Source organism: Staurois parvus, unplaced genomic scaffold (genome assembly GCF_062004578.1).
Source record: "Staurois parvus isolate SC_StPar_1 unplaced genomic scaffold, SC_StPar_1.0 ptg000489l, whole genome shotgun sequence".
Lineage (NCBI taxonomy): Eukaryota > Metazoa > Chordata > Amphibia > Anura > Ranidae > Staurois > Staurois parvus.
This window is the reverse complement of record NW_028318285.1, coordinates 556,189-582,183: the sequence shown is the minus strand read 5'-3', so window position 1 is coordinate 582,183 and position 25,995 is coordinate 556,189. Positions and strand designations below refer to the sequence as shown.

Below are 25,995 nucleotides of genomic sequence, written 5' to 3'. Positions count from 1 at the left end.
TGTTAACCCCTTCCTCCCCAGTGCCATTAGCACAGTATCAGTGGTTTTGTTTTGCACTGATTACTGTATTGTTGTCACTGGGGATGTCAGTGACCCCAAGTCAGTTCCCCCCCAGTGTCAGAATGTCCGCCGCAGTCCCGCTGTCCTGCCATAAGTCACTGATTGCCGCCATACGTCACTGATTGCCGCCATACGTTGCTGATTGCCGCCATATGTCGCTGATTGCCGCCATAAGTCTCTGATTGCTGCCATAAGTCACTGATCACTATCAATAGTATAAAAATTAAAAAAATCCAGTATCTATACCGCCATTTGTAAATGCTATAACTTTCACGTAAACCAATTAATTTACACGTATTGGGATTTTTTTTTTCTGGACATGTTTTATAGCAAAAAGTCCAAAATATTGTTTTTTTCTCAAAATTGTCAGGCTTTTTTTTTATAGTGCAAAAAATAAAAACCGCACAGGCAATCAAATACCACCAAAAGAAAGCCCAATTCGTGAGGAAAAATGGACATAAATTTAATTTTGGTGCAATGTTGCATGATCGCGCAATTGTCAGTTGAAGTAACACAGCGCCATAACACAAACCGCTTATGTAACCTCTTCCTGACCACCCTATAGCAGAAATACTGCTACAGGGTGTCACGGGTGCGCAAAATCACATATACAGTATATATATACACGATTCACGGTCCCGTGGTTTTCACGCCCCTCCCAGATGGCGTCAGATTGCCTATCAGTACACCAGTAATCACATTTAACCCCTTGATTGCCAGGAACACGCTCATACACAATAAACCTCCATTGCTAGTATAGTGTTTGCATGGATCAATATCTTTGATTAGATCAGCACTATACCAGCATTCACATTAGTATAGTGTCCCCAAAAATGCAGCGTTAGCGGGATCAGCCCCGGCACCTGCCAGCACCTGCGTTTAGCCCCTACGTTGTAGTGCCTTTTGAGATTATTTATCAAAAACATAATTTCATTTCAACAGCCAACCAACCTAGCCATCTGTTAAGGGTTAACTTTTCTTGGTTGGAATTCAAAAGACCTTCTAATGAAGTTACATGCAAACACTGGGTGGAAGGGGCTTTTTCCAGAGACAATAGACTATTTGAATATCCACAGGTGATCCAAGACAGACAATCCTGAGAGGTTTAGGTTGGCAACTATAAGGCTAGCTAAAGTGTATATATGTCAACAAATGCTGTTTGTCTATTGGGGTTGAGGAGATTGCACCTACAAAAGTTAATCAGACAGTCAAATACAACGTTGGACCTCCAAACAGTGAGTCACCACACCGACCCAGTTAACAATACATAAGACATACTTGTAAGTCTGAGAAGGTTAAACAAAACCTTGAAGAGAGTGATAAACCAACAGGCTTCTCAAAGAAAGGCCACTTAGAGAACTGGTTGTTTGCCCTATTATCTTTACAATGGATGTAAACAGCGGTTTCCTGTGTCATTCTTAAGACTAAAAGTTAAAACTCAGAACTTATATTTTTACCCACAAAGACATTAAAAGAAAGATACATTATTCACACTCTTTCTCAAACAAAAATACATTCAGCAGAGTTGAGGATTGTATACCACTAAATTGAGTATGAAATGATGAAAAGTAAGATATTTTGTGAATTGGTATCAGTTAATAGATTTCTATCAGAAAGCAAATGTTTTCACACAAGTTTGTATCTCAGGGAAATGAATAACTGAATACACATATATCTTCTATGGTTCCTATCTAGGACATTATAAGTAGAATCAACTATATATTTTGATGAGACGTCTACTTAATACCTAAAATCACAGTCATCATAAATACTCAAATTGAGGCTGAAATCCATCCGAAGAACTACTGCTTAATCTTTCCAAACTTCTAAAAAACTTTTACTAAACTTCTAAATCTCTGTACCTCTAACTTCCTACAGTTCCCAACATCACTACCTATTACACTATCTCTCACTTGCCCCCTGCGGCCATCATCCCTGAAGGCGTTTCCATTGCCAGCTGAATCCACTGGGGAAGCGTCATAATCCCGTTTTGGGTGTGGTGAGACTGTTTAAATCTGATATTGTATTGCATATTTCCTCTGTTGCTTACAGTGATAAGAATTACATTAGAGTGATAATAACTGCATTGGGTGTTCATATATATATATAGAGAGAGATCCATGTATTACTGCTAAAATTGTTTGGTGTCATTTTAAAAATTTACATATTTCATAAATCATAAATTTTTATTGGTTAGAGTATAATTTATCAGGGAATATTTTCTTCCATTCCTATGGCCACATTTTGGAAGAAAATGACCTCTGAGATACTCTAAATTATCATTTATTACTAAATTTAATTTTTAATCATTATTATCTAGAAATATTGAAATCTGTATTACCATTATCTAGAAAAATTGTATTGTGTATAATATTGGTATAGTATATCTTTGATCGTGTGTACCAGTATTCATTCATCACCAGTCTTTTGCGTTTTGTGTTAATATATATATAATTTTTGTACATAAATAAATTTATATATTTATCTATTATAAGGCAAATTTTGTGTGTATGGTACGAAATCATACTGGCTAAAAGGATTCAAGGTATAATAATAAGTGGTGATCAAATTATCAAGGTGTCCAAATTATTGGTTCATTAAATATTTGCTGTATTTGACGGCTGGAGGCACTGTAATATTTTATTTAAGGGAAAGGGACACCGCCCTTTATAAGTAGAATAAATCCTTACATAAACCACCACAGGATAAATTTGGAGGCACTGCTGAGATTTTATTTAAGGGAAAGGGACACCGCCCTTTATAAGTAGAATAAATCCTTACATAAACCACCACAACGTTTACTCCCCTCCTCTTTTTCCCCAGCAAGTGCAGTGTCAGTAGGTCATTGTCACTTGATACATTGCACACAAAACCGCAGTGTTCGCAGAATCAGGCCTGATCTCCGTTAGCACTTGCCGGTAAATTTTGATGACTCTCATATGCAGCAGAGTGCTAGTACTAGTGCTGCGCTAACTTTTGGTGAACTGGCGAGTACCAGCGGCCTAGTACATCCTGGTCTTTCACATACCAGCACTGCAGTATGACTTGGTGACGTGGCGAGTCCCATAAGTGCAGTACAAGCTGGTGCGGTGGAGAGCACAAGTATTGTCCTGCAACCACCAAGAATTCGCACACAGGCCTGTAGAGCCCCTAGTATCCTTCCGGATGTGCTTGCAAATCCCGATTGGCAGCTCACAAATTCTGCAGCACCCGTACTTCCCCAATTCACTGCCCAACCCGGAATTCAGGTGGAAACAGCAAATTTAACTACTCCCCTTGATTTTTTGGAGCTGTTTTTCATGGAAGATCAGTATGGATTGATTGTGGATCAAAGCAATTTATATGCACAACAATTTATCACCGCCAAACCAAATTCAAACCTTGCCAGCTCATTCACATGGAAACCCATTACGGTTTCCGAATTTACATTTTTTTTGGGGCCTAACCCTCAACATGGGCATTACTAAAACAATGAATTACGGTTGAATTGTTTCACAGACCCGATTCATCATATGCCGTGTTCTCTGCTGCCATGGCCAGGCATAGATATGAGAGTATAATGTGTTTTATGCATTTCAACGACAATACACTCTGTCGTCCTTGGGGTGACCCTGAATTTGACCGGCTCCACAAAATTCAGCCCCTCATAAATCACTTTAACCAAAAATCTGCACGTCTATACTCCCCAGCAAAAAATCTTCGTTGATGAGTCCCTCATTAATATTTCTGGCCGCCTTGCATTTAAACAATCTCTCCCCAGCAAGCGTGCCAAATATGGGGTCAAGATGTAGAAGACCTGTGAGAGGGCAACAGGCTATACTTATAAGTTTCGGATTTACAAGGAGCCCCCCAGATGCCCAGACTACATGGGGAGCAGTGAAAAGATAGTTTGGGACTGGGTGTCATCCTTTTTCCATATGGGGTACCACTTATACATGGACAATTTTTATTCAAGCGTGCCACTATTTAGACATTTGTACAATCTTGGAACTGGCGCATGTGGCAAAGTGTGACCTAATGTATGCCCAGCATTAGAAGTGGGTGGATGCAGGGAGGAATATTCTAATGGTGGGCATACCACACACTTTTTCTGGCAGAGATTTCTTCTCTTTTTTTCATTCAGTCCACAGGCTGCATACAAAAAAAAGAACATAGCATATACACCCAACAAGGACCAGTGACGTACTGGTACATCATTGGACTTTAAATGGCTATACCAGGATGATGCCTACAGCTGCAGGCATCATCCTGGTATCATTGTTTTCAGCCGACGATCGGCTTTCATGTAAAAGTAATCTTAGTGGCTAATTAGCTGCAGGATTGCTTTTACAAGCAGCGGGATTTGATGCCCCCCCGCTGCCTTCCACGGCCTTCTCGGGCAGTCCCGTGTCCATCGGGGGAACCTGAGAATGCAGACAGTGTTTCTGCCAGCTGACCATGGAGCTGATTGGAGATCAGAGTGGTGCCAATCATCTCTATAGTCTAAGAATTCGGAAGCTACGAGCATTTCATCACTTCAGTTTCGCAGGATATAAACAGCGCCATTTGAAAATTGGGAAGGCATCTGATCACACCAATCTTGGTTTCATTAGATAATGTAAGGGCAGAGGAGATATCTAGAGTCTGATAGACCCCAGATTTCTCAAAAAAGAATATATGACAATGCCCATTGAAGTTATAGGGGATATTTGCATTCCCTGTGATAGCATTAAAAGTGATTAAAAAAAAAAAATGAAAGGTACAGTGTAAAAATAATGAAAAAAAAACAAAAAAAACGTGCCGCTCACATGCACGCACACCTGTGTGCTCAAGCGTTGACCCTGTGGTGGTATGTAAACAGGGGTTACACCATACATGTGAGGTATCACCATGAACGTCAGATCAAGGGCAGTAATTCTAACACTAGACCTCCTCTGTAAATCTAAAATGGTAGCTTTTAAAGACTTTTAAAGCGTTGCCTATGGATATTAAAAATGTATGCAGTTTGTCGCCATTGCATGGGGCATTCGCAGTTTTAAAGCATGTCATGTTTGGTATCTATTTACTCAGCATACCATCATCTTTTATATCTTACCAAATAATTGGCCAATATATTGTGTTTTTTTGCATTAAAAGTAAAAAAAGTGTATTTTTAAAAACAAAATAGTGTTTGAAAAATTACTGCGCAAGTACTATGTGCCATAAAAAAATGTACTACCCACCATTGTATTCACTAGGGGGTCTGCTTTAAAAAAATATATAATGTTTGGGGGTTTAAATTAATTTCCTTGCAAAAAATACAGATTTTTTTCATGTGAACAAAAAGTGTCAGAAAAGGCATGATTTTCAGGTGGTTAGAAGAGTGAGTGATGTGTGGCATAAAACTTCTAATGCTGGGCATAAAACGCTCCCACCCCCCCAAAATGACCCCTTTTTGGAAAGTAGACACCCCAAAATATTTGCTTAGAGGCATGTTGAATCAATAATTTATTTTTTTACCACAAGTTTTTTTACACATAATTGTCACTTAAATGATTTACTGCTCACACTTGCCATGGGTATATGTGGAATTACTCCCCAAAATACATTCTGCTACTTCTCCCGAGTATGGGGGTACCACATGTGAGAGACATTTTGGCAGTCTAGCCAAGTACAGGACCCCAAAATCCATTAAGCACCTTCAGGCTTTTAAAGGGCTTTATTTCCTCATTACACTTCCAAACTACCTATCACAGTTTCGGAGGCCCTGAAATGCCAGGATAGCACCAAACCCCCCCAAATGACCCCTTTTTGGAAAGTAGACACCCCAAGGAATTTGATAAGAAGCATGGTAAGTATTTTGCAGATCTCATTTGTTGCCACAAGTTTTTGGAAAATGAAGAAAAAAAACTAAAACTTTTTTTATATTAGATCTTCAAAAAATTAGATCTGCAAAATACTCACCATGCCTCTTTTTAAATTCCTTGGGGTGTCTATTTTCCAGAAAGGGGTCATTTGGGAGGGGTTTGGTTCTATCCTGGCATGTCAGGGCCTTCGAAACTGTGATAGGTAATGAGGAAGTGAAATGAGGAAGTTACGCACCTTCAGGCTTTCAAAGTGGTCATTGGATTTCAGGCTCCTGTATGTGGCTAGGCTCCCAAAAAGTCTCACACTTGTGGTATCCCCATACTCGGTAGAAGTAGCAGAATGTATTTTGGGGTGTAATTCCACATATACCCATGGCTTGTGCGAGAAATAAATCATTTAAATGACAACTTTATGTAAAAAAAAAATAAAAAATGTGTTTGTCATTTTCCAGAAACGTGTGGAAAAAAAATAAATCTTCCATGGACTCAATATGCCTCTCAGCAGATAGCTTAGGGTGTCTACTTTCCAAAAAGGGGTAATTTGAGGGTGTTTCTACTATCCTGGTATTTTAGCACCTCAAGAAATGTGATGAGCAGTCAGATAGTAAAAGCTGAGTAAATTCCATTATCTACAGTATACCATAGTTTGTAGATTCTATAACTTTCACACAAAGCAATAAATATACACTTACTGGGATTTTTTTAACCAAAAACATGTAGCAGAATACATTTTGGCCTAAATTTATGACGAAATTTAAGTTTTTTTGGATATTTAAAAAAAAAATGTTTTTCTTCAAAATTTTTTTGTTTATAGCGCCAAAAATAAACATTGCACAGGTGATCAAATACCACCAATTAAAGCTCTATTTGTGTGAAAAAAGGACATAAATTTCATTTATGTACCGTATTGCATGACCGTGCAATTGTCCGTTAAACTAGCTCAGCGCTGTATAGAAAAAAAATTGCGTAAATTGCAGAATCTATACCATAGTTTGTAGACGCTATAACTTTCACACAAAGCAATCAATATATACTTATTGGGATTTTTTTTTACCAAAAACATGTAGCAGAATACATTTTGGCCTAAATTTATAACTAACTTTGAGTTTACTATATATTTTTTATAGCTGAAAGTAAAAAATATTTTTTTCTTCAAAATTTTCGGTCTTTTTTTGTTTATAGCGTGAAAAATAAAAAGTGCACAGGTGATCAAATACCACAGAAAGAAAGCTCTATTTGTGTGAAAAAAGGACGTAAATTTCATTTGGGTGCAGCATTGCATGACCGCTCAATTATCAGTTGAATTAGTGCAGCGCCGAGTAGCAAAAAGAGGCCTGGTCAGGAACGGGGGTAAATCCTCAGGAGGGGAAGTGGTAAACTACCATGGGAGCCTGTGATTGTTTCACCTGTTTTCTTGCATTTACCCAAAATGTAAAAAAAAAAACAACTTTTACATATTACATCCCAATTGCTATCTAAGCTTAAAGCTGTTGCATTGTCAAAAGCCATTTTTGCTATGACCAGCATTACACTTAGATTCTGTTTTGATTTGAATGATAGATATGTAGAAAAACAAATTAGTACATGTGAGTTTTGCAGAACTTGAGACCTAAATTTGTCTATTTTCCATCCCACAGAAGAAAGCCGTACATCATCTGTCAGCACTTTGTTGAACGGACACACGCGAAAAGTGAGTTTATATTGTTAAAAAAGTATCTATAGTGTTTTTTGAAAAAAAAAAGGAAGAAAACTCATATGAATGTGTACAGCTCCTGGGGGACCCTTTGATAAGTGGTGCCTGAACTCCTAATGGAAATATTGCTGCAGATTTTTATATATATACAGTGGGGCAAAAAAGTATTTAGTCAGCCACCAATTGTGCAAGTTCTCCCACTTTAAAAAGATGAGAGAGGCCTGTAATTGGCATCATAGGTAGACCTCAACTATGAGAGACAAAATGAGAAAAAAAATCCAGACAATCACATTGGCTGATTTGGAAAGAATTTATTTGCAAATTATGGTGGAAAATAAGTATTTGGTCAATATCAAAAGTTCATCTCAATACTTTATATATATCCTTTGTTGGCAATGACAGAGGTCAAACGTTTCCTGTAAGTCTTCACAAGGTTGGCACACACTGTTGCTGGTATGTTGACCCATTCCTCCATGCAGATCTCCTCTAGAGCAGTGATGTTTTGGGGCTTTGTAAAAAAGTAGTGCAGCGCTCAAAACAACTACAACTCAAGAATAATACAAATGACAAAAAAATCAACAGTGATATATATTAGTGCCAACCCTTAAAAAATAAAAAATAAAAAATTAAGTGCCAAACCATGACCATAAACATAATGTGCATACATTTAATAAATATTGCTTCAAAAAAATTGTCCAATAAGGAAAAAAAACTTTAGCAGTGCTCACAAAGTGCCACACAAATAAAACCACATATGTGTATAAATAAAGAACAATGTCCTTTCGGTGAAAAGAAAAATATATATATTCATGCGACGTGCAGCTGTGATAATGAATAAAACCGTGACTGTGCCAAACTCCTTCCGTAAATGGCTAAATTGCCCCCTCACCTCCTCCTACTGACCCCGAAGGGCCAACAGGCTTGCAGGATCACCTGGATCCTTATTTTGTCAAGGCCAGCAGCTTCCTTCCTTCCCTGGATCTCCTCAGCAGGGTTCCAAAGAGCCCCTATTCAGTCAGGGCAGTCCTGAAGAGTAATAGCTCACCAATCCAGTGAGCCAAAGAAATACTCTCTAAGTGTAGTATTAAATCCACTTGTTTTATTTTCAAAGAGTAAAAAAGGATAACACTCACATTGCAGACAATCTTTCCTCCTCACTGATGTGTGGGTGTACTGCATGCGAATGGGACCTCTTGGGTGTAGCAAGATGGCGTCTCACGCCGGAAATGCGTCACCACGCACCGGAACTACGGACTCGCGTACCTACGCGTTACGTCACCATCTGCTCGTGACTTCATCTGGGTCCCAGATGAAGTCACGAGCAGACGGTGACGTAACGCGTAGGTACGCGAGTCCGTAGTTCCGGTGCGTGGTGACGCATTTCCGGCGTGAGACGCCATCTTGCTACACCCAAGAGGTCCCATTCGCATGCAGTACACCCACACATCAGTGAGGAGGGAAGATTGTCTGCAATGTGAGTGTTATCCTTTTTTACTCTTTGAAAATAAAACAAGTGGATTTAATACTACACTTAGAGAGTATTTCTTTGGCTCACTGGATTGGTGAGCTATTACTCTTCAGGACTGCCCTGACTGAATAGGGGCTCTTTGGAACCCTGCTGAGGAGATCCAGGGAAGGAAGGAAGCTGCTGGCCTTGACAAAATAAGGATCCAGGTGATCCTGCAAGCCTGTTGGCCCTTCGGGGTCAGTAGGAGGAGGTGAGGGGGCAATTTAGCCATTTACGGAAGGAGTTTGGCACAGTCACGGTTTTATTCGTTATCACAGCTGCACGTCGCATGAATATATATATTTTTCTTTTCACCGAAAGGACATTGTTCTTTATTTATACACATATGTGGTTTTATTTGTGTGGCACTTTGTGAGCACTGCTAAAGTTTTTTTTCCTTATTGGACAATTTTTTTGAAGCAATATTTTTTGAAGCAATATTTATTAAATGTATGCACATTATGTTTATGGTCATGGTTTGGCACTTAATTTTTTATTTTTTAAGGGTTGGCACTAATATATATCACTGTTGATTTTTTTGTCATTTGTATTATTCTTGAGTTGTAGTTGTTTTGAGCGCTGCACTACTTTTTTACAATTTATTCACACTGCTTTTGGTATCAGTTTTGAGTGCTGGCAGCTAGAGAAGAGGTTTAGTAGTTCCATTTGTATAGCGCAGGAGGATTTCGGATTATTTGCAGATGTTTTGGGGCTGTCGCTGGGCAACACGGACTTTCAACTCCCTCCAAACGTTTTCTATGGGGTTGAGATCTGGAGACTGGCTAGGCCACTCCAGGACCTTGAAATGCTTCTTACAAAGCCACTCCTTCGTTGCCCGGGCGGTATGTTTGGGATCATTGTCATGTTGGAAGACCCAGCCACGTTTCATCTTTAGTGCCCTTGCTGATGGAAGGAGGTTTGCACCTAAAATCTCAGGATACATGGCCCCATTCATTCTGTCCTGTACATGGATCAGTTGTCCTGGTCCCTTTGCGGAGAAACAGCCCTAAAGCATGATGTTGCCACCCCCATGCTTCACAGTAGGTATGGTGTTCTTTGGATGCAACTCTGCATTCTCTCTCCTCCAAATACGACGAGTTGTGTTTCTACCAAACAGTTCTGTTTTGGTTTCATCTGACCATATGACATTCTCCCAATCCTCTTCTGGATCATCCAAATGCTCTCTAGCAAACTTCAGACAGGCCCGGATATGTACTAGCTTAAGCAGGGGGACATGTCTGGCACTGCAGGATCTGAGTCCCTGGCAGCGTAGTGTGTTACTGATGGTAGCCTTTGTTACGTTGGTCCCAGCTCTCTGCAGGTCATTCACTAGGTCCCCCCGTGTGGTCCTGGGATTTTTGCTCACCGTTCTTGTGATCATTTTGACCCCACGGGGTGAGATCTTGCGTGCAACCCCAGATCGAGGGAGATTATCAGTGGTCTTGTATGTCTTCCATTTTCTAATTAATGCTCCCACAGTTGATTTGTTCACACCAAGCTGCTTGCCTATTGCAGATGCAGTCTTCCCAGCCTGGTGCAGGTCTACAATTTTGTTTCTGGTGTAATTCAACAGCTCTTTGGTCTTCACCATAGTGGAGTTTGGAGTGTGACTGTTTGAGGTTGTGGAGGACAGGTGTCTTTTATACTGATAACAAGTTCAAACCGGTGCCATTGATACAGGTAATGAGTGCAAGACAGAGGAGCCTCTTAAAGAAGATGGTACAGGTCTGTGAGAGCCAGAAATCTTGTTTGTTTGTAGGTGACCAAATGCTTATTTTCCACCATAATTTGCAAATAATTTCTTTCCAAATCAGCCAATGTGATTGTCTGGATTTTTTTTCTCATTTTGTCTCTCATAGTTGAGGTCTACCTATGATGCCAATTACAGGCCTCTCTCATCTTTTTAAGTGGGAGAATTTGCACAATTGGTGGCTGACTAAATACTTTTGTACCCCACTGTATATATATGTGTGTATATATATATATATATATATATATATATGTATATATATGTATTGTTGTATTTAACAGTCTTTAAAATGTAGACGTAAAACAAATTTCCACATGACAAAATCATCAAGCCTCCCATACATTATTCATAACCCCCACAAAATCACACTCCCTAAACACATGCACCACCCCTTCCACTTTCCAACACTCCTCCCTTGTACACACCTCACTATTAACAAACCCCCTCTGAAACTCTCTTGTAGGCAGACAACCATGAACACACATCTATGCAATATCTTTCTGTCAATTATCCAGTTCCTTACAGCTCACATTCAACCATACTTTCTCACACTTTCCAACTGAAACCCCACCAATCCCTTCCATCTCTTCCCTCCTATCCAACAGATCCATTACTCTCTTATTCTCAAACCATATTTCCTTGATATAGCCTGCAATCCATACTTCCTCATGCACCTTTCTATTTTTATATAAAACCATGGTGAATTAAAGCATACAGGTTTTCTCAAATCATTTAAAAACAAACCATATTTTCTTAACCACTTCCCGACCGGCCGTTGTATATAAACGGCCGGACGGTGGCACTGCAGGGTCGGGTGGCCGTCTATAAACGGCCTCCCCGCACCCTGCTTGTGCGCGCTCCCTGGGAGCGCGCAGCACCGCGATCTGGTGCCCGCTGTGTCCTCCGGACACAGTGAAACACTGATCGTCGGACGGGACCTCTGTACGAGGTCCCGATCATGTGATCACTGATTGGCCAATCAGTGATCACATGCAAAGTAGTAAGCAAGATGTCACTTCTGACATCATTGCTTACTATGTGTGAAATCTGTGAATGATCACAGAGGTCACATGGTACAAGGCTATTCACAAAAGCCTTGTACCATGTGACAAGCTATGACCAATCACAGCTCACTCAGTTCTTTTCAATGAGTGCAAGAATGCACACAGAGAGAAAGAGAAATGATTGCTTTTATATCCTATATGGGTGTAAAAGCAATCAGTGTAAAAAAAAAAAAAAAAAATCTTCATCACCCCACACCATGGTGACACTGTACTGCTAGGGTGACAGTATGTAAAAAAAAAAAATAAAAAAAAAAAATAATAATATAAAAAAATAAAATAAGAATGTAAAAAAAAATGTTTAAAAATTATAATTTTTGCTTATAAACTAATTTGGATTTTTTTTTTTTACTAAAAAGATAACGGAATAAATTGTGGCTAAGATTTATGATGAAATATTATTTATTTGCAAAATTTTATAAAAAAAAACACTTTTTTTCAAATTTTTTGGACATTTCATTTACATAGCAAAAAAAAATACAAATCCCAGTGGTGAATAAATACCACCAAAATAAAGCTTTATCTATCTCAAAAAAATGGTAAAAAATTCATTTGGGTACAGTGTTGCATGACCGCGCAATTGTCATTCAAAGTGTGATAGCGCTAAAAGCTGAAAATTGCCCTGGTCAGGAAGGGGGTAAAAGTGTCCGGTCTGGAAGTGGTTAAAACACTACCACTCGCAAGCCTTATTATTATTATACAGGATTTATATAATGCCAACAGTTTGCTCAGCGCTTTACAATATAACAGGAGAAAATGCAGCAACAATACAGTTCAATACAAGAGGGTTAGGAGGGCCCTGCTCCTTGGAGCTTGCAATCTAAGAGGGAGGAGCTAGTGGTACAAAAGTTAGTAACTGTGGGGGATGGACTGGTAGGAGGAGTAGAAGATTCCATTATTAGCTGAGGGCAGGATAGGCTTCCCTGTAGAGATAGGTTTTCAGAGATCGCCTAAAATTGAGCAAAGTAGGCAATAGTCTGATATATTAGGGTAGAGAGTTCCAGAGGATGGGGGAAGCCCTTGAGAAGTCCTGGAGACTAGCATGGGAGGAGGAGACTAGAGAGCAGGAGGTCGTGCGAGGAGCGGAGAGTACGGTTTGGGTGTTATTTGGAGACAAGATTGGTGATGTAATTTGGGGCAGAGTTATAAATGGCTTTATATGTTAATGTTTTGAATTTTATCCGTTGGGCAATGGGAAGCCAGTGGAGGGATTGGCAGAGAGGGGTGGCAGATACGGAACGGTTAGTAAGGTGGAAGAGTCTGGCAGCAGCATTCATGATAGACTGAAGAGGGGATAGCTTCAGAAGAGGTAGGCCAATGAGGGAGTTACAATAGTCAAGGCGAGAGATAACAAGGGAGTGAATAAGGCTGGCCATAGATGGGCTGTTCATCGGCTGATAAACGAAAAATCGGTTGTTGCTGCCATGGATGCTGCCACCAATGCTTACGAAAAACGGACATTTTTTTGTGGATTTTCCAGCATGACCGATAAACAGAAACTAGAAGATCCGCAAAAAATGGCCGATGGCATTGCCCCACTAACGGTGTGAATATCAGCCAATTTTTCGTTCGGACAAAAATTTGGCCGATAAACGACCCGTCTATGGCCTGCATTCGTTGCTTAGTAGTTTCCGAGGTTAGGAACGGGCGTATCTTGGAGATGTTGCTGAGGTGACGTCTACAAGATTTGGACAGTGATTTGGAGCTGAAAGGACAGATGGGAGTCTAGGAATACACCTAGCATCCTGGCATGAGGGGAGGGACTGATGGTTGTGTTATTGATCTTGATGGAGAAGCCTTAACATGCACCCAGCCAAATTCACTTTCTTGCTTACCTGTACACACACACTCACATATTTACCCATCAAAAACCACTAATTTTCCACCATTCAACTTATTATTTACTTGCATGGGTTCTTTTGAGAGTCCAAAGATGGTGTCGGCGCCGGAAATGATGTCGCCTACACGTTGCGTCACCGTCACTTGACTTCATCATGAGTGATTTCATTCATGACTTAGCTGATGAAGTCACGTGACAGTGACGCAACGCGTAGGTGACATCACTCTGGCGTAAACGCCATCTTTGGACTCTCAAAAGAACCCATGCAAGTACACCTATCACATGAGGTTCTAAGGCTATGTACAAGATGCGTAATAATGTGAGTGCTTTGGTTATATCTCATTTTATTGCATAATAAATGATATCATGCTATGGGAGTTCTTTCTCTTTATGGATCCTGTGGGAGCTGGTCTTATTGATTAGAGCCATTTAAAGGGGAATATCGAGCTGGTCTGGAAGGCATATGCTGTTTCTTCTCCTCTGAAATTGCCTGGAGGATATGATTTGATCTGGGAGGATCCAGGAGTGATCCCAAAGGCGTGTAGGCCCTTTTAGGGTCATGGTAAGGAGGTGAGGAGCCAATCTAGCTGTGTGTGGATACATCACCAGAGGCTAGACCGCACAAGAATCACCTGCATGTTCTCTATATATTTTTGTGGACACTGGTGTCACGTATTGTCAGATTGGATTCATATATTTTTTCAGGAGATTTATTTATATATATATATTTGTAAATTTTTTTCACCATTTTGCATATTATTTGATCAATTATATTTTAGGGGTTTATATTTATTTATATTTTTGTTATTTGATTTAAGTGTTTGGACACGGAGCACTTGTTTGTCACTTTTTGTGCAGGATTTATTTCCCAATGCTGGGATCACAGGTGTGTTTTCAATACATATCAATACTTAATATTGTGGCTATTCACTTGTGTTATTTATCCATTATTGGATCACATTTTCTTGGTTGTTTTTTCCACATTATTACATTATTATTCCCTACTGGGCATTCTAGTCACTGTTTTGTTAGAGAGCGCTACACTTATATTTTTTGTATTTATACTTAAAACACATTCAATCCTGCAATGGTCCGTGAAAAGCTCTCGCTAAATGTCAAAGGATTCAACCTCCCAGTTCCTGGATAAAAAACAAAAATTGATCTGTGAACATACGGTTTCACGATCACTAAAATAAGTGAAACCACCACCTTCCCCACATCCCCAAAACCAAAAGTATTTATCATATCTCAATTCTTTTAACAGTTTTGTCATCCCGCCACCATCACCCCCTCTTACACCTTCACCAGAACTCCCCCCCCCACCTATCCCCATTATGTACACCACCCATATTACCCCATATTACCCCATTCCCCATTTGAAAAAGACTTACCGTATTTTTCGCTCCATAAGACGCACCTGACCATAAGACGCACCTAGGTTTTAGAGGTGAAAAACAAGAAAAAAAAATATTCTGAACCAATGGACTGCAGACACAGTACAGGGGATGACCAGAGACTGCGGACACAGTACATGAGATGACCAGAGACTGCGGACACAGTACAGGAGATGACCAGAGACTGCGGACACAGTACAGGAGATGACCAGAGACTGCAGAAACAGTACAGGAGATGACCAGAGACTGCGGACACAGTACAGGAGATGACCAGAGACTGCAGACACAGTACAGGAGATGACCAGAGACTGCAGAAACAGTGCAGGAGATGACCAGAGACTGCGGACACAGTACAGGAGATGACCAGAGACTGCAGACATAGTACAGGAGATGACCAGAGACTGCAGAAACAGTACAGGAGATGACCAGAGACTGCGGACACAGTACAGGAGATGACCAGAGACTGCAGAAACAGTGCAGGAGATGACCAGAGACTGCGGACACAGTACAGGAGATGACCAGAGACTGCGGACACAGTACAGGAGATGACCAGAGACTGCGGAAACAGTACAGGAGATGACCAGAGACTGCGGACACAGTACAGGAGATGACCAGAGACTGCGGACACAGTACAGGAGATGACCAGAGACTGCAGAAACAGTGCAGGAGATGACCAGAGACTGCGGACACAGTGCAGGAGATGACCAGAGACTGCGGACACAGTACAGGAGATGACCAGAGACTGCAGACACAGTATAGGAGATGACCAGAGACTGCGGACATAGTACAGGAGATGACCAGAGACTGCAGACATAGTGCAGATGACCAGAGACTGCGGACACAGTACAGGGAATGACCAGAGACTGCGGACACAGTGCAGGAGATGACCAGAGACTGCGGACACAGTACAGGGGATGACTAGAGACTGCGGACACAGTTCAGGAGATGACCAGAGACTGCGGACACAGTACAGGGAATGACCAGAGACTGCGGACAGTGCAGGGAATGACCAGAGACTGCAGACAGTGCAGGGAATGACCAGAGACTGCGGACACAGTGCAGGGAATGACCAGAGACTGCGGACACAGTGCAGGGAATGACCAGAGACTGCGGACACAGTGCAGGGAATGACCAGAGACTGCGGACACAGTGCAGGGAATGACCAGAGACTGCGGACACAGTGCAGGGAATGACCAGAGACTGCGGACAGTACAGGGATGACCAGAGACTGCAGACAGTGCAGGGAATGACCAGAGACTGCGGACACAGTGCAGGGAATGACCAGAGACTGCGGACAGTGCAGGGATGACCAGAGACTGCAGACAGTGCAGGGAATGACCAGAGACTGCAGACAGTGCAGGGGATGACCAGAGACTGCTGACCTTTGGGAAGGGAGGGGGAGCGGTTACCTGAATTTGACAGGTACCCGCTCCCACTTCCGCGGAGTTGCCTTTCCTCTTCTTCCCGGGCCGGCTTCTGTGACAGCCGGGTGCCCACTGCGCAGGTGCGAGAAGCGCTTTGCTTTGTGAATGGCCCGGCGCCTTCTGGGACCCTTCATGTGTCCCAGAAGACACCGGATCATTCACAAAGCGCAGCACATGCGCAGTGGGCACCCGGCTGTCACAGAAGCCAGCGCGGGAAGACTGTGAAGCGCTGGAGCGAGGAACAGGTAAGGCCCTGCAGGAGACAACAGCTGAGCGGCCGGCCCGGTATTCTGACATGGTGGCCGCAAAAATACCGGACCGGCCGCTTTATATTCGCTCCATAAGACGCACTGACATTTTCCCCCCTTTTTGGGGGGGAAAAAAGTGCGTCTTATGGTGCGAAAAATACGGTATATCTCCCTTTCCACCACACCTATCCCCCTCATATAATATACAATTAAAATCATCCACAATATTTGTTGGTTCTCTCCTTCCCAAAAATAAACCAATTTTTTCAAAAAGTCCCAACCTCCCCCTCCTCAATGTTCGCCTTCTTTTTAACCTTAATCTGTTTATTTTTAAACAGAACCCATACCCCACTATTTTTGATGTTTTATTCAGGGACCACACAGAATCCCCAAAGGACTACTTGGGAGAAATGGGCTCCTCTAGCAGTAAATGTTACACTTATGGCTAACCAGGCAATTATAGATTGCTGCCTTCCTGGGTGAGGAGCCAATATTTCTCACATTTATAGAGGAAACCCTCAGCAGCAATTAAAAAAATATGAGGAAGAGCACAGAGATGTCATATTTTGGCTAACTTTCCTCTCAACCTTGTCCTCAAACTTCTAGAGACATCTTTTCCACCCTCACACCTTCTGCCTTGAACTTCCGTCATTCCCTTTTTTCTGCATGCTCTTGGGTGTAGGCTTAGTGTACCCCATCACAGTCTGTAGACTAGCGACTTGACCGGAAGTGGCAAACGATGTACAGTCAGGTCCATAAATATTGGGACATTGACACAATTCTAAAATTTTTGGCTCTATACACCACCACAATGGATTTGAAATCAAACGAATAAGATGTGCTTTAATTGCAGACTGTCAGCTTTAATTTGATGGTATTTACATCTAAATCAGGTGAACAGTGTAGGAATTACAACAGTTTGCATATGTGCCTCCCACTTGTTAAGGGACCACAAGTAATGGGACAGAATGATAATCATAAATCAAACTTTCACTTTTTAATACTTGGTTGCAAATCCTTTTCAGTCAATTACAGCCTGAAGTCTGAAACGCATAGACATCACCAGACACTGGGTTTCATCCCTGGTGATGCTCTGCCAGGCCTCTACTGCAACTGTCTTCAAATCCTGCTTGTTCTTGGGGCATTCTCCCTTCAGTTTTTTCTTCAGCAAGTGAAATGCATGCTCAGTCGGATTCAGGTCAGGTGATTGACTTGGCCATTGCATAACATTCCACTTCTTTCCCTTAAAAAACTCTTTGGTTGCTTTTGCAGTATGCTTTGGGTCATTGTCCATCTGCACTGTGAAGCGGCGTCCAATGAGTTCTGAGGCATTTGGCTGAATATGAGCAGATAATATTGCCCGAAACACTTCAGAATTCATCCTACTGCTTTTGTCAGTAGTCACATCATCAATAAATACAAGAGAACCAGTTCCATTGGAAGCCATACATGCCCACGCCATGACACTACCACCACCATGCTTCACTGATGAGGTGGTATGCTTAGGATCATGAGCAGTTCCTTTCCTTCTCCATACTCTTCTCTTCCCATTACTCTGGTACAAGTTGATCTTGGTCTCATCTGTCCATAGGATGTTGTTCCAGAACTGTGAAGGCTTTTTTAGATGTCGTTTGGCAAACTCTAATCTGGCCTTCCTGTTTTTGAGGCTCACCAATGGTTTACATCTTGTGGTGAACCCTCTGTATTCACTCTGGCGAAGTCTTCTCTTGATTGTTGACTTTGACACACATACACCTACGTCCTGGAGAATGTTCTTAATCTGGCCAACTGTTGTGAAGGGTGTTTTCTTCACTAGGGAAAGAATTCTTCGGTCATCCACCACAGTTTTTTTCCGTGGTCTTCCGGGTCTTTTGGTGTTGCTGAGCTCACCGGTGCGTTGCTTCTTTTTAAGAATGTTCCAAACAGTTGTTTTGGCCATGCCTAATGTTTTTGCTATCTCTCTGATGGGTTTGTTTTGTTTTTTCAGCCTAATGATGGCTTTACTGATAGTGACAGCTCTTTGGATCTCATCTTGAGAGTTGACAGCAACAGATTCCAAATGCAAATAGCACACTTGAAGTGAACTCTGGACCTTTTATCTGCTCATTGTAATTGGGAAAATGAGGGAATAACACACACCTGGCCATGGAACAGTTGAGAAGCCAATTGTCCCATTAGTTTTGGTCCCTTAACAAGTGGGAGACACATATGCAAACTGTTGTAATTCCTACACCGTTCACCTGATTTAGATGTAAATACCCTCAAATTAAAGCTGACAGTCTACAGTTAAAGCACATCTTGTTTGTTTCATTTCAAATCCATTGTGGTGGTGTATAGAGCCAAAAATGTTAGAATTGTGTTGATGTCCCAATATTTATGGACCTGACTGTAGATGAAGATTTAGAGTCAATAGCCAGGTCTGACTCAGGTGAAGTGGGATCACTATAAAAAACCCCAATGTCCTCAGTCAGGGCAAGGGACTTGGTATCCTCCATCTCATGCTTGAGGAAGCTTGGGCCTTGCTACATCTCCTCCTCCGTGTGCTCACCTCTATTTTCCCCCTCAGCCAGAACGGACTCTGTGATGCATCCCTCCATTATAGCAGGGCCTCCCTCATTAATTCCAGCTTCATGAGGGGCCAGATCAGGACCAGGTTTCACATATATATGTTGACAGACTGAGTGAAAGGTTGTGCTGTTGGTTGATAGATTAAGATTAAGTAAAGCCGCTGCTGATGAGAGCAGACCTGGCATGACCCAGTACCACCAGTAGTGAATGAAAAGTAAGAGTGGTGTACAGAGTATAGAGTTATAAGAAGAGTAGTGACAGGACAGCTGCACTGTAGTTTCAGCTGGGTTTTAAACAAAGTTGGCCTCACACAGAAAAATGCACCACAATCCCACACCACAGAGCTCACATACCAACACTTCACATTTTCACATATAAATCATCCAACCCTACTATTTTAAAACAATACTTATGCCAATTCTTGAAAAGCAGAGAAAAGAGGCACAATGATAACATATACAGGTTACATTCGGATCATGAAAAGATGCCAGTATCCCCTGTTGGGATATACATATGAAGCATATATAGTTTCATCACATAACAATGCTGAAAACAAGAATAAACAAAACACATAATCCAAAAAAAACAGACATGAAGAATGATGTGAACGTAACAATTGGGTACATGAATCAGCCAATCCTCATATAGTCCCTCAAACTACAGAATGCAAAGCAATACACGGTGAAAGGATGGTGATAGCAGCGGGTAGTTGGATGTCCACCCCTGGGGGTGTAATCTGAAGAACTGTAGTTGTACCTGTGGGTCTTCTGGTAATCAAGTTCACCAAAACTCAAAGAAGTGAGAAGGTAATGGTAAAAGTGTAGGATAGAGAGAGCGAGAAAAAAAGGGGGGGGAGGAAGGAAAGGGGGTTTGGCTGCAACTGCTCCGGGTCCAATTGTTCATAAGAATCAGAGTAACAGTCAGAGGTCCGGTATGTCAATATAGGTTGGCATGTGTAGTAGTCCAAGATATAGGTCAGTCCCAGCAATATCTGGGCCGTATTATTCGGTTTCAGTCAAGTAGGGTGTAAATTATATGCATGACACCCGAGATAGTTTCGTATACCTAGTGTATATGGAGCTATGCTCAAGTGGAGGAAAGGGTGGGGTCATGCAGCAATTGGTGATAAGCAGACATTTTTTTACATTTCCCATAAAAGAAGGGATAATTCCTCTTATTTTTGATGGATAAAGAAATGCAAATCATTCCTTTATAGTCCAGATTATACATGCAAAATCACCAGTTTGAGATGCATCTAAAATATCAGAGGAGGTGGCAAGGTAGTCTTGCTGGAATTAATATTGCAGATACAGCCCAAAATTATAGACACAGTTATTATAAACAGGCTTGTTAACCATTATCAGTGCAGAGCATAGAAACAATGGCTTTTGTGAAAGCAGGGCTTGGTGATCAACAAGAAATTATGCAAAAATCATTATTTTTTGCTCCTGGGCAAACTGCTGCAAAGCAGTGGTTCTCCATTTACAGAGATATGGCCTAAAATTCAGCAGTGACACCAGGGTGATCTTGATAACACGAAAAAGAACATATATAGCATATTGTTGTAGAGTCAATTATTCCACACAGCATACAGCTGATGCAGGTTTATTAGCCATCATTACTCCAGAGCATGGAAACAAAAGCTTTTGTAAAGTAGGGCTTATGGACCAACAAGAAGGTAAAACATGACAGGTTATGATAAGGAGGACAAAACAGAAGGTATTTACATGTTCTATTTTGTCATGAATTCCACAAATAAGGGGATTGTTTCTTATTTTAGAATAGCAAGTGAAGCCATGCCAGTCATTTCTTTATGCCCCTTTAGTAAGTTGTACATCCAGAACTGCTAGGTTGCAGTGATCCAAACAAAGAATTCTGGATAGCTGCATTCCCAACATTAGATCTGAAACAAGCCTTTATTGAAAATCCATATGAGCAACATTAATGTACGGACACGGGAGGGAAGAGGTTAACGTGTTTCACACTAAGAAAGTGCAAAACCAAAATGACATACCTGCTATATACACTTATATACCTAGTCACCTGATTTTCAGGTGTGTTCAATTAGAATGTTAGATTGTTCTTCCAAGTCAGCTTGTATCTTAAGCAAAAGGAACCAAAAAATAATCACTCAAAACAACAAAAATAAAAGAAAAAATAGGAATAAAAACTGAACATAAAAATACTGGCGACCCTAGAATGAGGTCTTATACAAACAAATAAATATTAAAAAAAGACCAAAGACCATTGTAATAATGGGTCAGGTCCCATTCACTGTTCAACCCCGCTGGGATTCTGGTTTGGAGATTAAGGGCTCATGTACACTGCAGCTCATAAACGTACGTTTAGGGGCTGTTCAGCATTTTTTTCCAGCAGCCCCTGAACTCACCCTAATGTTTTCCTATGTGTCCATGTACACATCTTCGTTTACAGGCATTTGAGTTTACAATCGTTTTTTTTAACAAGAAAACTTGCGTTCAGCAGTTGATTTTATAAGCGTTTCAAACGCGAAACGCTTGTAAACACGGCAAATCGCGTTTAGAAGCCTTTGCGTTTGAATTTTATTTTTAACTCTTCCAGTTCCCGATGCTGTCCAGAGCCTTTTTTCATCATGAAAAATACATTCAAAGCGTTCGCAAGGTACTCAAATGGACAAAACACTGAACACAGGATGTGCACACATTGTAATGACAAATTCACACCTCAGACCTCTCTCACCCTTGGAAACAAAAGATATGTTAATGACCATTCACACCTCAAATTCCTCATGAAGACCCCCTGCCAAGTGGACTTAATGACTCACTCCACCAGACATCTATCCCACCCTAGGGAACAAAAGAAATGTTAATGACGAACTCACACCTAAGCTAATCTCAACACATACTGCTCTCTCTGCTTCTACTCTGTATTTCTCTGAAACAGTTTGAAATAGTTAATAATTTACCACTTCTCAGTGCATTCTGGACATTTGGGAGGTTCTCCTGTGCTTATCTTTCAAAAACCGCTTCTAAACGCAAACGCGCATAAATGCATTATGCAAATGCGGCTAAACAGACATTTTTTGACCTACGTTTTTCCAGCTGTCAGTTTCCATCGTTCAGAAGTGTCCTGTGTACATGGGGCCTAAATATCTTAAAACCTCCAATTTTCAGAGAAGTCTAAATATGTCACCTTCTCTCTTAGAAACTGTCACCTTTTCAGTTCCCTGTATCTGTACGTCCTTGGGATTGCTTCCATGAACATCAACAAAATGTCTAGCGCCATTAGTACCATGTTCCTTCTCAATGGTATACTGATGGACATGGAGGTGATCTGAACTGTTCATCTTTAATAATACAGGGACAACAAGGACAGTTGCTGACTCCACATTTATAATTGCCAACAAAACCTGACTAAGTTTTATTTTGTGTGCTCATAAAGGATGGAAATATATCTCCACTGTCTTTTTAATTTTATTATACTCCAGACTATTAGAAGTGGAAAAAATAGGAGTATTAACGGTTATTATCATGCAATAAAGCACTGCTCTGTGTGGAATCAACAATACCTACCTCTCTCCAAAGCGTACCTTTTTTGTAACCCCGTGAGCGGAACCTTTTACAAATCTCTATTGTTACTCTATGGAGGTCTCCCTCCTTACTGAAAATCCTGTGCAGACTAAGAAGTTGGTCCATCGGTATACCTCGGGTAACGTGACCCAAGGGTCTGGATTCAGTGTTACCGGAGAGAGAGGATTCCTTTAGAGATTAGAGCCAATCCGGCCCCTTTGCCTTGAAGAGTGACCTTGAAGGCGATAGATTCGCTGTTCAAATGCTAGGTGTTAATAAATCAAAATTATGATTCAGCACTTATATTGATGGCAAGCTTGCAAAATATTTGGTTTTTATGATTAGTCATAATTAATATTAATATGTGTGAATGGTCTTTTGACAAATGATAGTATTACAATTCTTCAATTATAACTAAGACTGAAAAATATGAATAAGTTAAGCTGAGACAGTAAAATAAGACAGGAGTTAAGCTGAACTAGCTAAACTAGCTGAAGGCTGAGTATACTATATTTAGGCATAAACGTCTCTGGTAGTATATGTCAAGGTTATTAGAAGTGACTTACTATTACATTACGTATTTTAATAGTATCTGTGTGTATTTAGTATACGTTTCTAACATTGATACATATATATCATTTAGTGATTATACATTGATATGTTCTTAAGCTATATTATTCTTTAAATATATAGCTGAGGGTTACATCATTAGCTTATAATATTATTTACATCAGCATACATATGTTCCTGTCCATCAAAATCATCATATGTATAGCATCCCCTTCCTTTTATGAAATGGCTTTGCCAAGCAGTGATAATTTCCATAGAAGGTATTAAGATCACTAACTATGACGTAAATTTGCCTCATAAAAGACCATGAGACAACGGACAAGAGGGACACTCACACACTAATATTGACACTTTGACATACACGTACACACACGGGTGAGAAGCTGGAACAGGTGCTTACTGAAGACAAGATCATCATTTCCGTCTATTTCCGGCTTCTTCCCAAAAAGACATGAGTAGGACAAGGAGAACATGAAAGACAGAACAGCACATGGCCGGACTTCTATGACAGATAATGGTGACTTTATCTTTAAACTTTTGCTTGTTATTTCTACAGTAGTTTTATCTAAATGGAACTGTTCATAATACGCTTTACATTGTTATTTTACACAATTGTGTGATAGAATAAAATCACACTTCATTTTTTATTTCAATGGCTCTTTCATTCATAATCGCCTCAAGACACTAGAAGAAGTATTATATGTGTCTAAAATCCAACATTTTGGTGAGCCAGCCACCGCCGAAGTTTTTTCTACGGTTTCCCCATGCCTTGTTAAGGGGGAGAACGCACAATTCTGTGATTGTCAAGTCTTGGGAAAAACACGGTGAAAAGAACCTAGCAGAAAAGGCGATTAAACAGACGTGGACGAGAGGTCCAGTGACTGAGCCGGGTCAAACGAGAAAATCTTCTGATTACGGTGAGTAAAAATTATGGACACTTCATTTTTTATTTCAATGGCTCTTTCATTCATAATCGCCTCAAGACACTAGAAGAAGTATTATATGTGTCTAAAATCCAACACTAGGTTAACCAATTGATTATCATTCAAATAATATAGAAAAATATATAAAGTACCCAAGGAGCATATGAACAACAAATTGTCTCTGTAGCGACGATAAAATGTAATAATAGCACAAAAATAGTTGGCAAGGTTGAATAAAGACACCAGTCCACCCAGTTCAACCTGTGTGTGTGTGTGTTCATGCAACAAAAAAATGTCCATATCCCTGTATACTGTGTTTGCTAAGATACCTGTCCAATAGTTTTTTTTTAAACTATCAATACTTCCCACTAACACTACCAATTGTGGAAGTGAGTTCCATATCCTTACCACCCCGACAGTGGAAAAAAACTCTGCATGTTTTAAGATAAAACCATGTCTCTTCCAATTCCATTGAGTGGCCCCATGTCTTATTACACACCCTGAGATAGAACAGTTTATTCCCAATGCTATTGTCTCCATTAAGGTATTTGTATATTGCTATCATATCTCCTCTCAAGCTTCTCTTCTACAGGGAGAATAAGTTTAATGTTTGTAGCTGTTCCTCGTAACTGAGGTCCTTCAGTCCCCTTAGTAGTTGTCCTTCTCTGGACTCTCTCGAGTACCCAAACCTCCCTCCTGAGGATTGGTGACCAGAAATGGACAGCATACTCCAGATGTGGCTGAATCTCTGGAGTAAATTCCCTTTGCAACCACTTAAAGGCCTCCCGCCTGCAATATACTGTGGATGGGCAGCAGCTACAGGTAGAGCAAATGGAGCCATGTACCAGGATGGCACTCTGACTGTACTAACACAGGAGCTATGCGATCACATGATTACAGTGATTTATGATTCATAACAGCTTTGCTTCCCTTCCGAGTGAGCTGTGATTGGCCCACAGCTCTCACATGGTACATGGGCCAACCACAGCACCCTGTACCATGTTATCAGCTGTAACCAATCACTGATCACCAGTATTTTGAACTGCCATGAACTTAACCCATTCATGACAGTTCAAAGCAAGCATTGCATTGCAGGAGCAAAATTCTTTATTGCTCCTGCAAAGCTAAGTGTAAAAAAAAAAAAGAAAATCCCTGATCATCCCCCCAAAGTAGTACAATGTTACTATAGTAACCACACTGAGTAAAATCACTACATTTTACACACACATTAGATTAGTACATATCACACTTTGATTGCCCCTATTAACCATTTGGTCACCCCATCAACCAGCCAGTGCCATTAGTACAGTGTCAGTATATAGAAATAGAATTTTTCACTGTATTACTGACACTAGTGCCATCCAATAGCATTAGGGTTCATTAGCGCCCCTCCCAGCCAAATTCAGTTAGTGTTATAGTGTTCGATTGCCCACATACTGTGGGACTCACTCTATAGGTCAATATATTGATCATAAGCAGAACTATACTAGTGCCTCCTTAGTATAGTGTCCCTAAAAAAGCAGTGTTAGCAGGATCAGCCCAGTTTGCCAGCACTAGCATTTAGCCCTATGCATTTTTTCACAG

General features: G+C 40.8%; 1 protein-coding gene across 1 annotated transcript in view; it reads left to right on the top strand.

Moving 5' to 3' along the window:
* Positions 1-25,995, top strand: part of HMG20B (high mobility group 20B) — a 981,246-nt gene that overhangs the window by 518,595 nt on the left and 436,656 nt on the right. The window contains exon 6 of the mRNA XM_089689659.1: positions 7,523-7,575. Within this exon, the coding sequence (XP_089545785.1) occupies positions 7,523-7,575 (53 nt within the window). The remainder of the gene's footprint in view (positions 1-7,522; positions 7,576-25,995) is intronic.